The sequence below is a fragment of the Panulirus ornatus genome, chromosome 9, assembly GCF_036320965.1.
Source record: "Panulirus ornatus isolate Po-2019 chromosome 9, ASM3632096v1, whole genome shotgun sequence".
Lineage (NCBI taxonomy): Eukaryota > Metazoa > Arthropoda > Malacostraca > Decapoda > Palinuridae > Panulirus > Panulirus ornatus.
The window spans coordinates 29,568,329-29,584,764 of NC_092232.1; the positions used below are offsets into that span (position 1 = coordinate 29,568,329).

General features: G+C 40.9%; 1 protein-coding gene across 4 annotated transcripts; it reads right to left on the minus strand.

Annotated features, from left to right (window-relative positions):
* Nucleotides 1-1,702: 1,702 nt before the first annotated feature.
* LOC139750105 (uncharacterized) lies at nucleotides 1,703-6,420 on the minus strand. 4 transcript variants are annotated; one of them, XR_011713080.1, is made up of 4 exons: nucleotides 6,306-6,420; nucleotides 5,130-5,244; nucleotides 4,526-4,765; nucleotides 1,703-2,896 (listed from the first exon to the last, which is right to left on the minus strand). XR_011713080.1 is itself a non-coding variant. In XM_071664447.1 (4 exons), exons 1-4 carry the CDS (start codon nucleotides 6,319-6,321, stop codon nucleotides 2,683-2,685), a joined length of 432 nt encoding a protein of 143 aa, XP_071520548.1. In that variant the 5' UTR covers nucleotides 6,322-6,420; the 3' UTR covers nucleotides 1,703-2,682. The 4 variants fall into 4 exon arrangements, 3 of the variants coding, with proteins under 3 accessions (XP_071520548.1, XP_071520547.1, XP_071520549.1); XM_071664447.1 differs by having other exon boundaries at nucleotides 4,526-4,612; XM_071664446.1 differs by having other exon boundaries at nucleotides 4,526-4,615.
* Nucleotides 6,421-16,436: the final 10,016 nt, after the last annotated feature.

The following is a 16,436-nucleotide window of genomic DNA, read 5'->3' on the forward strand; positions in this document are numbered from 1 at the left end:
GACAACCTAACCCTGCACACATGGTTTAGGGCTTCACATTGGTAACTTCTTGGAATTCTTTCACGGTCACAGACTGTTTAGGATATATATATATATATATATATATATATATATATATATATATATATATATATATTTTTTTTTTTGCTTTGACGCTGTCTCCCGCGTTTGCGAGGTAGCGCAAGGAAACAGACGAAAGAAATGGCCCAACCCACCCCCATACACATGCCTTGATTCAATCCACTGACAGCACGTCAACCCCGGTATACCACATCGCTCCAATTCACTCTATTCTTTGCCCTCCTTTCACCCTCCTGCATGTTCAGGCCCCGATCACACAAAATCTTTTTCACTCCATCTTTCCACCTCCAATTTGGTCTCCCTCTTCTCGTTCCCTCCACCTCCGACACATATATCCTCTTGGTCAATCTTTCCTCACTCATTCTCTCCATGTGACCAAACCATTTCAAAACACCCTCTTCTGCTCTCTCAACCACGCTCTTTTTATTTCCACACATCTCTCTTACCCTTACGTTACTTACTCGATCAAACCACCTCACACCACACATTGTCCTCAAACATCTCATTTCCAGCACATCCATCCTCCTGCGCACAACTCTATCCATAGCCCACGCCTCGCAACCATACAACATTGTTGGAACCACTATTCCTTCAAACATACCCATTTTTGCTTTCCGAGATAATGTTCTCGACTTCCATACATTCTTCAAGGCCCCCAGAATTTTCGCCCCCTCCCCCACCCTATGATCCACTTCCGCTTCCATGGTTCCATCCGCTGCCAGATCCACTCCCAGATATCTAAAACACTTCACTTCCTCCAGTTTTTCTCCATTCAAACTTACCTCCCAATTGAATTGACCCTCAACCCTACTGTACCTAATAACCTTGCTCTTATTCACATTTACTCTTAACTTTCTTCTTTCACACACTTTACCAAACTCAGTCACCAGCTTCTGCAGTTTCTCACATGAATCAGCCACCAGCGCTGTATCATCAGCGAACAACAACTGACTCACTTCCCAAGCTCTCTCATCCCCAACAGACTTCATACTTGCCCCTCTTTCCAAAACTCTTGCATTCACCTCCCTAACAACCCCATCCATAAACAAATTAAACAACCATGGAGACATCACACACCCCTGCCGCAAACCTACATTCACTGAGAACCAATCACTTTCCTCTCTTCCTACACGTACACATGCCTTACATCCTCGATAAAAACTTTTCATTGCTTCTAACAACTTGCCTCCCACACCATATATTCTTAATACCTTCCACAGAGCATCTCTATCAACTCTATCATATGCCTTCTCCAGATCCATAAATGCTACATACAAATCCATTTGCTTTTCTAAGTATTTCTCACATACATTCTTCAAAGCAAACACCTGATCCACACATCCTCTACCACTTCTGAAACCACACTGCTCTTCCCCAATCTGATGCTCTGTACATGCCTTCACCCTCTCAATCAATCAATATATATATATATATATATATATATATATATATATATATATATATATATATATATATATATATATATATTGGAAAGGATCACAATTTTGCTTGTGATCAAGTATATTCCTACGAGCCCATGGGGACTCATAGGAATATATATATATATATATATATATATATATATATATATATATATATATATATATATATATGCGCCATATCTTCAAGCCATTTTTGTAACGAGCTGCAGTTTTATGACGTACACAAACGTAACTAATGACTCGTGCATGTCATCACACATTTTGGGCAAGTCTGTGTTCAAAGCAAGTAGTGAATTATCACTATATACCCGCATTACAGACTGCAAACCAGATCACCTTTCTTTTGTAGGATATACTTGCATCGCTAAACAAACTTGCCAAGTTCATTGAGAAAGCAGTAGCGAATGTAAGGGAACCAGTGTTAATGACGACTCTTTTACAACTTGAGTAACCGTCATAAATACAATTGCCAGATGTTAGTTGTAACCTCGGTCTATTGACTTGTTCACCATCAAAGATCATCCTTTCTCAATATTATGCAATTCATCTCTAGCTTTTATAATTCAACATTTCTAAAAATCGTTGTGTATTTTGTACCACTATTATTTGACAGAAAAATGATCTTATAACCCCAGAAAAAGGCGATCATCTACATCAAATTTAAGATCAAATAACAATAGCTAATCTAATCTCACTTCCTCCACTCTTATCTTGTTTGCTGTTATACATGAAGTATCGAGTACACTCACTGTGATCCACAGATTTGTCAGCTTTTTCTCATTTGCAAAGTTTACAAAGGAGATGAAGCGGTTCTTTACCACTCGTGGTAAACCACTTTAAATTTGGAAAGATTCTCTCCATTTTCCTCTAAATTTTTAGTACAGCCTAACGTTTACACTTAAGAGGAAAATCAGTATATGAAGATGCCAAGTCTGTTAGTTCTCTGCTACTCGTAACCTCACGACTACGAGAACCAAGGGACTCGCTCTCCACTAGAGTTGGCACGCACGTGCATTCCTGCACGTGGCGCTTCCTCCGAAGTGCCACTCCGCGTGTTGCTTCGTGGTGTGGCTGGCCCAGACACGCCTCTCACTCGACACACCAGCCATCATCTCACCTTCACCAGTTTCCTGGAGCAGGTTGATGTCCGAGGTTAGTTCTAGAATCCTGGTTTTATATGACGCCTTGCGTCGGAGACCTTTGATCGCTTAGCCCGTCCTAGATGGAACCATCTCCCGCACCGCTGGTTCAAGCCTTGTCCGGCAACCAGTGAGGGACCAGCTGCCATCTTGGCCTGCTGATGTAAACCAGAGTAAAGCGACGCGTCCTGGATGGATTGTGATCGAAGCTCAAACGTACCATGTATATTCTTTCTGAAAGTATGATTAAGCCAAAATATAATTTCTTTTTTATCGCTAGGCAAATTTCCCTAAATTTCAGTTTTCAGATTCCTAAACTAAGCACTGAAAATTCCCCAAAACTAAAATTTTCCTGTAACTGGTGGACATTCTTGAACACAGTTGCCAGCCGTATTTATTTATATCGCCAGAATTATTCCTAAAATAAACTAAAAACGATACATAAAAAAATGAGTGTTAAGGATAGAAAAAAAGAGGCTGAATTACACATTTAGATAAAACCTACTTACAACGCTATATATGCCAGCATTGATCTTGATTATAACTACCGAACACTAATTCATTGACACAAATAGTTTATATGTCATACTATGATAATTATATGGGGGAGGGGGGGACATTATTCCAACTCGCCCAAGCCACAATCTTTCCCCACGTTGGTTGCGAGTTCATGGGCGTCTGTCCGGTAGACATTTCTAGCCACATTCTTAAGAAATTCGAAACCACAAATATTTTCGATGTCGATGCAGCCCACACTATACGGTCAAGATTGTTCAGTTCAAAGCAATGTAAACACAGCATTGGTTTGACAAGCTTATGACTGAACACAAAATGATCACCACCATTCGAACAAGGTAATGCACGCAATGTTAAAACTAAAAAATCTTTAAATTTTTTGTTTTCAAAATTTCTTTGTGGATAACTATTGCCCAAAGCAATAATGCGTCCCAGGTATCTGTCCACTTCACGCGTTGTGGTTCTCTACTGAAAATCAATCCGAGAATTGACGCATTTTTGCTTAAACACTTTTTTCGAATTCCAGCATTTCTGACAATGTCGGATGCAGACATTTATATGCCTTCAGATATACACTGTAGAACATGAACATTACTTGGTCATTGCTGATGTTTCATAAGGGCAACAAGAAACTCTATATTCCCTCGGCGAAAGTACTTTATCGGGAATTTACAGTCTGCAGGGATGTGTACAGTCTTGATCAAGGTGGTTTGGGCTGGGAACATATTGAAAACTTGCCAAGACGATAACTATTAGCCGAAAAATGTGATATCAGGATACACTGCCATGTTCTGATAAGACAAGAGCATTTTTAGAGCTAAGCAGCAATGTTAATATCAGGCCTATTCAAATTTGAATACAACTATTTGAGGGTGTGGCAAAACCTCAATATACACCGAAATCAGGAAATATGAATTAGAATAACAGTACACGCAGTGCCTTCATTTTTCTCTATGAATGTCAAAGGATAAAATTCGCATTCATGGAAAGGTTTTCATGATTACATTCAAAATCCCAAGTTTCTTAATTCACGAGTTGAAAAATAGAATAATCTTGTATCAATGTATTTTAAGGCAGTATCGAAAAAAAAATACAATAATGCTATGAATGAAGTTCCAACAATAAAGTTCGCTAAACCGTATTGCATTATTTCCTCTTTATAAAGATCGTTCGTAATCTGATATAGGTGTGCGTGCAGCACCTTGGTCTCCAGTCAATTACATATATAAGGAATTCATAATCCTAAGCAGTTACACAGTCGACTAAAAGCAGATTGCTTCAAGCAGTCAAACAGAAAGGACAGTTACAGACAACAGACAACCTTGATGTATTAAGAAATTCATTTACCTGGAAAGTGATTTTGTAGAACTTAAGATCAGCGTCCCTACACATGGCTGTTGGTACGTCTTCTCCTGGGATACAAGTTTGTCATTGCTTCTGGAACAAAGTTAATGGTCTGTTGATATACTTTACTCTTGTTAATACCCACGTCGGCGCCGAGTGCTAATTTTAACGTATTACGCTGTAGAAACTATGCACGGTGGAGGGAAAACAATCATGTATGACAGCCGGGACCGAACTGGAGATCTGTGGCATTATAAAACAAAAAAATCGAAAAATTTTACATTGAAAAATTAAAAGCGAGGGATTTGTGGCAAATAATTTGAGTTAAAAACAATGAAAGGTTTTGAGTATGACCATAAGCTACATGGCAGGAGAAACAACGAGATGGGAAGCAAAAATCAATGTAATATCATAACTGCTGGTGTTGTACAAGTTGGGAAATAACTAATGAATACATAACTGGTAGAAACCTGCCAAGCAAAAACGCGTCACCACCAAAATATTGAATACACATACATATACGTGTGTGTGTGTGTGTGTGTGTGTGTGTGTCACGACGTAGACAAAGTATGAAAGACATATCACAGCTGAACTGTCAACGACCTACCGTATATCACCCACAATGTGGAGACGTTGCGTGTTCACGACTGGCAGACACAGCCGCGGGAAGGCCTTCATTACAGACCGGGACGACATGACAGAACCACAGCGATATAATGCATCTGGAACATCAAGAGTATAATGTCAGTATGAAAATCATATCCTTACCAATATATACATTTTCAGCATCTATTTACACTTGGCTTGACAAAACGATAAGAATCTTTCTGGAAACGAGTATAACAATTGTCAAAGTTTCCACATAAAAAACAGACAAGTATTTCTCGGGAGTTGATAAGGTCGACATGAAAATCCCCTTAGGAAAAGATCTCCCACAATAAATTACTAGTGATCAAGAAAACCATAAACCAAAAAAGTACGTGAACTGCACAAATTCACAAGGCACAGTAAACATCCCAACTGCAACGATGATTGTTTAGACACAAAGGCGGGAGGAGAGAGAGCTACGAACGAGGATAGACGGACATTAAAATGGCTCAACGTCAGTACACACAAGCTGGTCAACAGGGCTTCACCATGTTCAACCATAACATTACCTGTCTGAGACCTCAACTTCAGAGAACGACAAAATCAGATATAATGACTATCACCACAAACCTTACCAAAACAAAATCCCAAAATTCGGTAGCATGTCCGAAACTGTTATAACACCAATTATGACTGGCTAAGTACTCATGAGGTAATCATCATTAGCACAACTTGCGAGAAAGATTCAAATTAATCAAACTATTCAACTATGCAAATATCCCACTGACAATGAATGATTCCTAACACAAGTAAAAAAAAAAAAATACCTTAAGGCTCTACAGCACAAATCCTCTCAATGAATTTGTTTACATGAATCATGGAAAGTCCTGAACTTACAGCTTCACCATCGCCCTCATGTATCATGGAATTAGACGGGGTTTAACAAAAGCCATTTCCATTTAGAAAGCTATGATGTATCGGTCATAGCTTCAGGCACTTCCGACCAATCCACCACTTTCAACAACATCGGAGAGTCCAATATACACTCTGGTAGAAAGCCTAGCCAAGTTTGTGCTTAGGTTCATATCAGAGTCATATACTGTCCATAAAGTGAAGCAGTCAGCAGAGATCATTCCTATGATCGTCGATTACGTAAACACTATCATTAAAAACAAAGAAACCAAGACAACTTTACCTGAGCAAGATCTCATCGCGACTGAGGCATATGATACTTAATTGCTTCCTACTTCGCCTCTGCTACAAGTTCATGCAGAAGTTTTGTGAACCCAAATATTTTCGAAGCCTTCATCGTCGAGCAGCAGATTGGTGTATGAGGAACCTCATAAAGTCACCTTTCAATATCAAGATGAAAGACTGTATATATATATATATATAGCCTTTCATTGCAACCTCCATGATGTAACCAAAACCATCAACACTAATATTGATAACGAAATGCCGATGTCTTCAAAGCTTAAACGAAGTTTCGATATTGCTTCGGGCATGTGTATGAGCTTGGCGGATGGTTCCATGACATTTACATAGTAATAACGTCTGATAATTGCATTTAAAATATGCTGATATATATATATGGAATTTAATTTTTGTATCTTATTCAACGTTCTTGCGTGAGCGGACAATGTTACCACAACGAGCAACATCTAGAGAACGAAATTTTTCAATAAAATGTTGGTAGTGAGTCACGTTAGTGGCTGAAGGTCACGTTAATTGCTAAAATGCTTCATGAATCATGATTTATTAATGAGAGGTGATTAGTACCCGGATTCGCCAGCAATGTCATAAATAACGTTCATTAAGTGTAATTTTCATCAACAGAATTTGACGATAAATGTATAAAGACTTCTGGGAAAAAATTATGACTGTGTTGAGTTGCAAAAGAAAAATTACACATGTCTTCATTCTGAGGCTGAGAACAGCAGCCAGACCTGCTCTGTTTTCTCTCTGCATCAAACAATCGTCTCCTGGGGTTAAGATGTAATGATATCTGGTGATCAAAACTTCTCGAGAGTGAAGCTAGGAAAAAGAATATATATATATATATATATATATATATATATATATATATATATATATATATATATATATATATATATATAACCGCGTATTCCATTGTCTTTACTAGGAACAGAATGATTCTTGCCTTCGTAGTTGTTACATAAACTTCTGCATGTAGTACTTTACATGAATAGTTTTGCCGACAGCCTTCTCTGTGTATACATCTATCAACCAGGCCATGATACAGTTTTATGAAGAAAAAATAATCATATCCAGAAACATCAAACACAACAAACATATCCAACAAAGTCACAAACCCTCCCGGGCCGACCTGTGTCAGTAATGAACTCCAAAAACACACACCTGTGTCAGTAATGACCCCCAAGAACACACACCTGTGTCAGTAATGACCCCCAAGAACACACACCTGTGTCAGTAATGAACCCCAAAAACACACACCTGTGTCAGTAATGACCCCCAAGAACACACACCTGTGTCAGTAATGACCCCCAAGAACACACACCTGTGTCAGTAATGAACCCCAAGAACACACACCCGACCTGTGTCAGTAATGAACCCCAAGAACACACACCTGTGTCAGTAATGAACCCCAAGAACACACACCCGACCTGTGTCAGTAATGAACCCCAAGAACACACACCCGACCTGTGTCAGTAATGAACCCCAAGAACACACACCTGTGTCAGTAATGAACCCCAAGAACACACACCTGTGTCAGTAATGAACCCCAAGAACACACACCTGTGTCAGTAATGAACCCCAAGAACACACACCTGTGTCAGTAATGAACCCCAAGAACACACACCTGTGTCAATAATGAACCCCAAGAACACACACCTGTGTCAGTAATGAGCCCCAAGAACACACACCTGTGTCAGTAATGACCCCCAAGAACACACACCTGTGTCAGTAATGACCCCCAAGAACACACACCTGTGTTAGTAATGAGCCCCGAGAACACACACCTGTGTCAGTAATGACCCCCAAGAACACACACCTGTGTCAGTAATGAGCCCCGAGAACACACACCTGTGTCAGTAATGAGCCCCGAGAACACACACCTGTGTCAGTAATGACCCCCAAGAACACACACCTGTGTCAGTAATGACCCCCAAGAACACAAACCTGTGTCAGTAATGAGCCCCGAGAACACACACCTGTGTCAGTAATGAACCCGAGAACACACACCTGTGTCAGTAATGAACCCGAGAACACACACCTGACGTGTGTCAGTAATGAACCCCAAGAACACACACCTGTGTCAGTAATGAGCCCCGAGAACACACACCTGTGTCAGTAATGAACCCGAGAACACACACCTGTGTCAGTATGAAGAAAAAGCAACAGTGGTGGTTTATGAATACGGGGGGAGGGGGGGGGGATAAGGTAGCTCAACGTAACGTCAGTACAACATCTGTGGGAAAAGACCCAGCTGGAGCCTATATGACAACTCCTCCTGACGTTCCCTTACGATCGAGACTGAGACATTGTTTACGTAGTGGGTATGTTACCAACTGGTCGACAGCGGTCATCTTCCCCCGCACTGAGGACGGCTGGAGTTGGTAAACACACGAGGGAGGCCTCCACCCTGGCTACACTGAGGCAGGAAAGGACCCCAGTGGGGTAGAGCACTTTGATTATCATTCATTTCTCTTTTGTTTTTTATTTTGTGTAAAATCATTTACAGTCAGTTTCACAACCTTTCCTCACTCATTCGCTGTATACGTCTAAACCATTAATAACACACCCTTTTCTACTCTCTCGACCACACTCTTTTCTTTTCCACACATCTCTCTTAGTAACCCTTTCATACTTATTCGATCAAACCACCTCACACCACATACTGTCCTCAAACATTTAATTTCCAACAAATCCACCCTCCTCCGTACAATCCTACTCGCAACCATATTGCATTGTTGTAGCTAATATTCCTTCAAACATAACCACTATTTGCTCTCCGAGATAACGTTCTTTCCTTCCACACATTCTTCAACGCTCCCAGAACCTTCGCCCCCTCCCCCAGCCTGTGACTCACTTCCGCATCCATGGTTCCGCTCGCTGCCAAGTCCACTCCCAGATATCTAAAACACTTCACTTCCTCCAGTTTTTCTCCATTCAAAATTACATCCCAACTAACTTGTCACTTAACCCTACTGAACCTAATAACCTTTCACATTTACTCTCAACTTTCTCCTTTCACACACTTTTCCAAACTCACTCACCAACTTCTGCAGTTTCTCGCTCTAATCAGCCACCAGTGCTGTATCATCGGCGAACAGCAACTGACTCACTTCCCAAGCCCCCTCATCTCCAACAGACTGCATACTTACCCCTCTGTCCAAAACTCTTGCATTCACCTCCCTAACCACCCCATCCAAAAAGAAATCAAACAACCATGGAGACATCACACACCCCTGCCTCAGACCAACCTTCACTGGGAACATTTCAACCTCTTCTCTTCCTACTCGTACACCGTCGAAAAGATCTCACTGCTTCTAGCAGCTTACCTTCCACACCATATAATCTTAAGACCTTCCACAAAGCATCTCTATCATATGCTTTCTCTAGATTCATAAATGCTTCATACAAATCTACCTGTTTTTCTAAGTATTTTTTTACACACATTCTACAAAGTAAACACCTGATCCACACATCCTCTACCACCTCTGAAACCACACTGCTCCTCCCCAGTCTGATGCTCTGTACATGCCTTCACCCTCTCAATCAATACCATCCCATACAACTTACCAGGTGTACTCGACAAACTTCTGCCTTTATCCCCTTTGCCTGTATACAGTGGCACTATACATGCATTCTGCCAATCCTCAGGCACTTCACCATGATCCACACACACTGAATATCTTCACCAACCAATCAATAACACAGTCACCCCTTTTCATAATAAATTCCACTGCAAAACCATCCACTCCCCCCGCCTGCCGCATTTCATCTTCCGCATGGCTTCCAACACCTCTTCTCTCTTCACCAGTCCACTCTCTATGACTCCCACTTCGTATGCCATCTCGACTCAAACACCCTACATCTGCCACTCTGTTTCCAAACACATTTAACAATCCTTCAAAATACTCACTCCACCTACTCATTCATTACTACCTGTTATTACTTTCCCCATGCCCCTTCACCGATGTTCCTCTCTTGTCTTTCGCACATTACTTACCTCCTTCCAAAATATCATTTTATTGTCCCTAAAGTTTACTGATACTCTCTCACCCACAACTCTCATTTGCCCTCTTTTGCAATCCCAGCACCTTCTTTTTGACCTCCCGCCGCTTTTATACATTTTCCAGTCATTTGCACTCCCCTGTAAGTACCGCCCAAACGCCTCTTTTTTTCTCATTCACAATCAATTTCAATTCTTCATCCCACCACTAATCATTTTCTTCTAATCTGCCCACCTCCCACCATTCGAATGCCAAATGCATCTCGCCAATGCTATCACTGCTTTCAAAAATACCTCTTACTCCTTATCCACTCTCCTCACTTCATTTGCTCTTCTCTTTTGTCAATCTCACTGGTATTTCTTCACACAAATCTCCTTTCTAAGCTCATTTACTCTCACCATTCTCCTCTCCCCGACATTGTTTCCTATTTTTCTAAAATCTCTACAAATGTTCACATTCGCCTCCACAAGATAGTGATCAAACCTCCAACCAGCCTTCCCTTTCAGCACATGTACATCCAGTAAACCAGGTATTTCCAATCACCGGTATTTTTTCAGCACACAACTTTATATATATATATATATATATATATATATATATATATATATATATATATATATATATATATATATAGATAGATAGATAGATAGATAGATAGGTGGATAGATAGATATGGGGTAAAATAAGAAAAGAACTCACTACTCGTAGTTACTTGATAGTTGATTAATTAATATTATCATGAGGGCCCAACTAGGCCAATGGACTAACAAGCATACTGTGACTACTCACTTTATTGTAGGCTAAGGAAAGGCATCGAACATTCTTACTTTTGATATCTAAGTCTAATAACAGTTTTGGGAATAATGTGGCATGCATCTGAACACACCCGCAAATAACAACAAAAAACCTTAACTCACAAGTGTAAAAGAATATTTAGGAAAAACATGACTAATCACAAGTGAGCTAACTCTTTCAATACAGAACTGATATGCAAATGAACAGTTATGAAAATACACTCAAAATGACGTTCAAGAAATGCAAAACTAATTCCTGCCGCACACCATAATATTGACCAGCGGCTCTGTTCACTTTCTGATGTTAAAAGTTCACTTAAGGGAGCATCAGCAGTTTAAATACGTCCTTAAAATATAATCTTAGCTGTATAGACAACAGGTTGCACGGGAGTCCTAGCTCAGCGACGGGGATCATATCCTTCTGGTCAAGTTGGTTCGTACGTGCACTGGGGCCTGGTCGTGCGGCAGTCCTTGCTCAGCGACGGCCCACGTTCCCCAGGTCAAGTCGGCCTGTACGTGCACTTATTCACATGCTGCGCGGTGCACCCAGCCTACGTCCTTGGTACAATTCAAAGTTTCCGTCCACACACACACATAAGATTCTCTCTGGGCTCATGCTGGCGCTCGACCTTTAACATTGACACTCAGCTCCTACTGTTGCTTGGTCCCTCATACTGTTGCTCAACCTCAACTGTTGCCCTGATGGAATTGACGCTATCAGTGTCTCTTGTAGACATACTGGCTCGTTACGCTTATAGGGGTACAACCCTTCCACACTTTATGAAGACATCCTGTGTAACAGAGCGAGTTAAGGCTTACTGGGATACCTGGTAGATGTTAACGTTATTCTTTCAGTGTACATGATGGTCGGATACTCACTGACCCTCGTCTCTTGTCTGCGTAACATAGTTGCCATGTGTTGTATTATCAAGGCAATTATCAATTACCTCTGTTTATTACTCCGCGAATTTACTTTTCCGCACGAAACATTTTCGTTGCCACTTAGATTGTCACGTTCTCCTTGTATTTTCTCGAACACCAAGAATATCATGATTTAAAGCTTATTTCATCTTACGGAGGACTCACTATGGTTGATGTGAACTTAGTTAAGTTTTATTCACTACTAACTAAACCATTATATCAACTCATTACCTGCTAATAACTTAGTTAAGTTTTATTCACCACTAACTAAACCATTCTACAAGAACGTCCTTAATCATTAATTTCTCGATGCGTGAGTGAGGCCTGGTGTGATCATAAGTTATCATGGTTTATAACCCTGGCGACCAAGGCCACACAGGGGCCAGCCTAATGTTTACACACACACACACACACACACACACACACACACACACACACACACACACACACACATACTATTCGCGGGAAATGGCGAATAGTATGAAAAAAAAAAGAAAGAAAAAAAAAAAAAAATATATATATATATATATATATATATATATATATATATATATATATATATATATATATATATTTCATTCATTCAAACCACTCGCCATTTCCCGCATTAGCGAGGTAGCGTTAAGAACAGAGGACTGGGCCTTTGAAGGAATACCCTCACCTGGCCCAATTCTCTGTTCCTTCTTTTGGGGAAAAAAAAAAAAAAAAAAAAACGAGAGGGGAGGATTTCCAGCCCCCCGCTCCCTCCCCTTTTAGTCGCCTTCTACGACACGCAGGGAATACGTGGGAAGTATTCTTAATCCCCTGTCCCCAGAGATAATATATATATATATATATATATATATATATATATATATATATATATATATATGAAAAACATGACTAATCACAATTGAGCTAACTCTTTCAATACAGAACTGATGTGCAAATGAAGTTATGAAAATACACTCACAATGATGTTCAGGACATGCAAAACACTGTAATTCCTGCCGTATAGTATAATTTTTTTTTTTTTTTTTGCTTTGTCGCTGTCTCCCGCGTTTCCGAGGTAGCGCAAGGAAACAGACGAAAGAAATGGCCCAACCCACCCCCATACACATGTATATACATACGTCCACACACGCAAATATACATACCTACACAGCTTTCCATGGTTTACCCCAGACGCTTCACATGCCCTGATTCAATCCACTGACAGCACGTCAACCCCGGTATACCACATCGATCCAATTCACTCTATTCCTTGCCCGCCTTTCACCCTCCTGCATGTTCAGGCCCCGATCACACAAAATCTTTTTCACTCCATCTTTCCACCTCCAATTTGGTCTCCCTCTTCTCCTCGTTCCCTCCACCTCCGACACATATATCCTCTTGGTCAATCTTTCCTCACTCATTCTCTCCATGTGCCCAAACCATTTCAAAACACCCTCTTCTGCTCTCTCAACCACGCTCTTTTTATTTCCACACATCTCTCTTACCCTTACGTTACTTACTCGATCAAACCACCTCACACCACACATTGTCCTCAAACATCTCATTTCCAGCACATCCATCCTCCTGCGCACCACTCTATCCATAGCCCACGCCTCGCAACCATACAACATTGTTGGAACCACTATTCCTTCAAACATACCCATTTTTGCTTTCCGAGATAATGTTCTCGACTTCCACACATACTTCAAGGCTCCCAGAATTTTCGCCCCCTCCCCCACCCTATGATCCACTTCCGCTTCCATGGTTCCATCCGCTGCCAGATCCACTCCCAGATACCTAAAACACTTTACTTCCTCCAGTTTTTCTCCATTCAAACTCACCTCCCAATTGACTTGACCCTCAACCCTACTGTACCTAATAACCTTGCTCTTATTCACATTTACTCTTAACTTTCTTCTTTCACACACTTTACCAAACTCAGTCACCAGCTTCTGCAGTTTCTCACATGAGTCAGCCACCAGCGCTGTATCATCAGCGAACAACAACTGACTCACTTCCCAAGCTCTCTCATCCCCAACAGACTTCATACTTGCCCCTCTTTCCAAAACTCTTGCATTCACCTCCCTAACAACCCCATCCATAAACAAATTAAACAACCATGGAGACATCACACACCCCTGCCGCAAACCTACATTCACTGAGAACCAATCACTTTCCTCTCTTCCTACACGTACACATGCCTTACATCCTCGATAAAAACTTTTCACTGCTTCTAACAACTTGCCTCCCACACCATATATTCTTAATACCTTCCACAGAGCATCTCTATCAACTCTATCATATGCCTTCTCCAGATCCATAAATGCTACATACAAATCCATTTGCTTTTCTAAGTATTTCTCACATACATTCTTCAAAGCAAACACCTGATCCACACATCCTCTACCACTTCTGAAACCACACTGCTCTTCCCCAATCTGATGCTCTGTACATGCCTTCACCCTCTCAATCAATACCCTCCCATATAATTTACCAGGAATACTCAACAAACTTATACCTCTGTAATTTGAGCACTCACTCTTATCCCCTTTGCCTTTGTACAATGGCACTATGCACGCATTCCGCCAATCCTCAGGCACCTCACCATGTTTCATACATACATTAAATAACCTTACCAACCAGTCAACAATACAGTCACCCCCTTTTATAATAAATTCCAGTGCAATACCATCCAAACCTGCTGCCTTGCTGGCTTTCATCTTCCGCAAAGCTTTTACTACCTCTTCTCTGTTTACCAAATCATTTTCCCTAACCCTCTCACTTTGCACACCACCTCGACCAAAACACCCTATATCTGCCACTCTATCATCAAACACATTCAACAAACCTTCAAAATACTCACTCCATCTCCTTCTCACATCACCACTACTTGTTATCACCTCCCCATTAGCGCCCTTCACTGAAGTTCCCATTTGCTCCCTTGTCTTATGCACTTTATTTACCTCCTTCCAGAACATCTTTTTATTCTCCCTAAAATTTAATGATACTCTCTCACCCCAACCCTCATTTGCCCTTTTTTTCACCTCTTGCACCTTTCTCTTGACCTCCTGTCTCTTTCTATTATACATCTCCCACTCAATTGCATTTTTTCCCTGCAAAAATCGTCCAAATGCCTCTCTCTTCTCTTTCACTAATACTCTTACTTCTTCATCCCACCACTCACTACCCTTTCTAATCAACCCATCTCCCACTCTTCTCATGCCACAGGCATCTTTTGCGCAATCCATCACTGATTCCCTAAATACATCCCATTCCTCCCCCACTCCCCTTACTTCCATTGTTCTCACCTTTTTCCATTCTGTACTCAGTCTCTCCTGGTACTTCCTCACACAAGTCTCCTTCCCAAGCTCACTTACTCTCACCACCCTCTTCACCCCAACATTCACTCTTCTTTTCTGAAAACCCATACAAATCTTCACCTTAGCCTCCACAAGATAATGATCAGACATCCCTCCAGTTGCACCTCTCAGCACATTAACATCCAAAAGTCTCTCTTTCGCGCGCCTGTCAATTAACACGTAATCCAGTAACGCTCTCTGGCCATCTCTCCTACTTACATAAGTATACTTATGTATATCTCGCTTTTTAAACCAGGTATTCCCAATCATCAGTCCATTTTCAGCACATAAATCTACAAGCTCTTCACCATTTCCATTTACAACACTGAACACCCCATGTATACCAATTATTCCCTCAACTGCCACATTACTCACGTTTGTATCCAAATCACCCATCACTATAACCCGGTCTCGTGCATCAAAACCACTAACATACTCATTCAGCTGCTCCGAAAACACTTGCCTCTCATGATCTTTCTTCTCACGGCCAGGTGCATATGCACCAATAATCACCCATCTCTCTCCATCAACTTTCAGTTTTACCCATATTAATCGAGAATTTACTTTCTTACATTGTTTCTTTCATTTTTCATATGTATATATATGTATGTGTGTGTGTGTGTATATGTGCGTATGTGTGTGTATGTGTGTGTATGTGTATATATATATATATATATATATATATATATATATATATATATATATATATATATATATATATATATATATATATATATTTTCCCTGGGGATAGGGGTGAAAGAATACTTCCCACGCATTCCTCGCGTGTCGTAGAAAGCGACTAGAGGGGACGGGAGGGGGGGGGGGGGCCAGAAATCCTCCCCTCCTTGTACTTTTTTAACTTTCTAAAATGGGAAACAGAAGAAGGAGTCACGCGGGGAGTGCTCATCCTCCGCGAAGGCTCAGATTGGGGTGCCTAAATGTGTGTGGATGTAACCAAGATGTGAAAAAAGGAGAGATAGGTAGTATGTTTGAGGAAAGGAACCTGGATGTTTTGGCTCTGAGTGAAACGAAGCTCAAGGGTAAAGGGGAAGAGTGGTT

Coding starts and splice junctions, on each gene's coding strand:
- LOC139750105 (XM_071664446.1), bottom strand. Junction 4,616..5,129: donor CACATTGTGGGTGATATACG/GTAGGTCGTTGA, acceptor ACTTTGTTCCAG/AAGCAATGACAAACTTGTAT. Junction 2,897..4,525: donor TCTACAAAATCACTTTCCAG/GTAAATGAATTT, acceptor TCATACTTTCAG/AAAGAATATACATGGTACGT.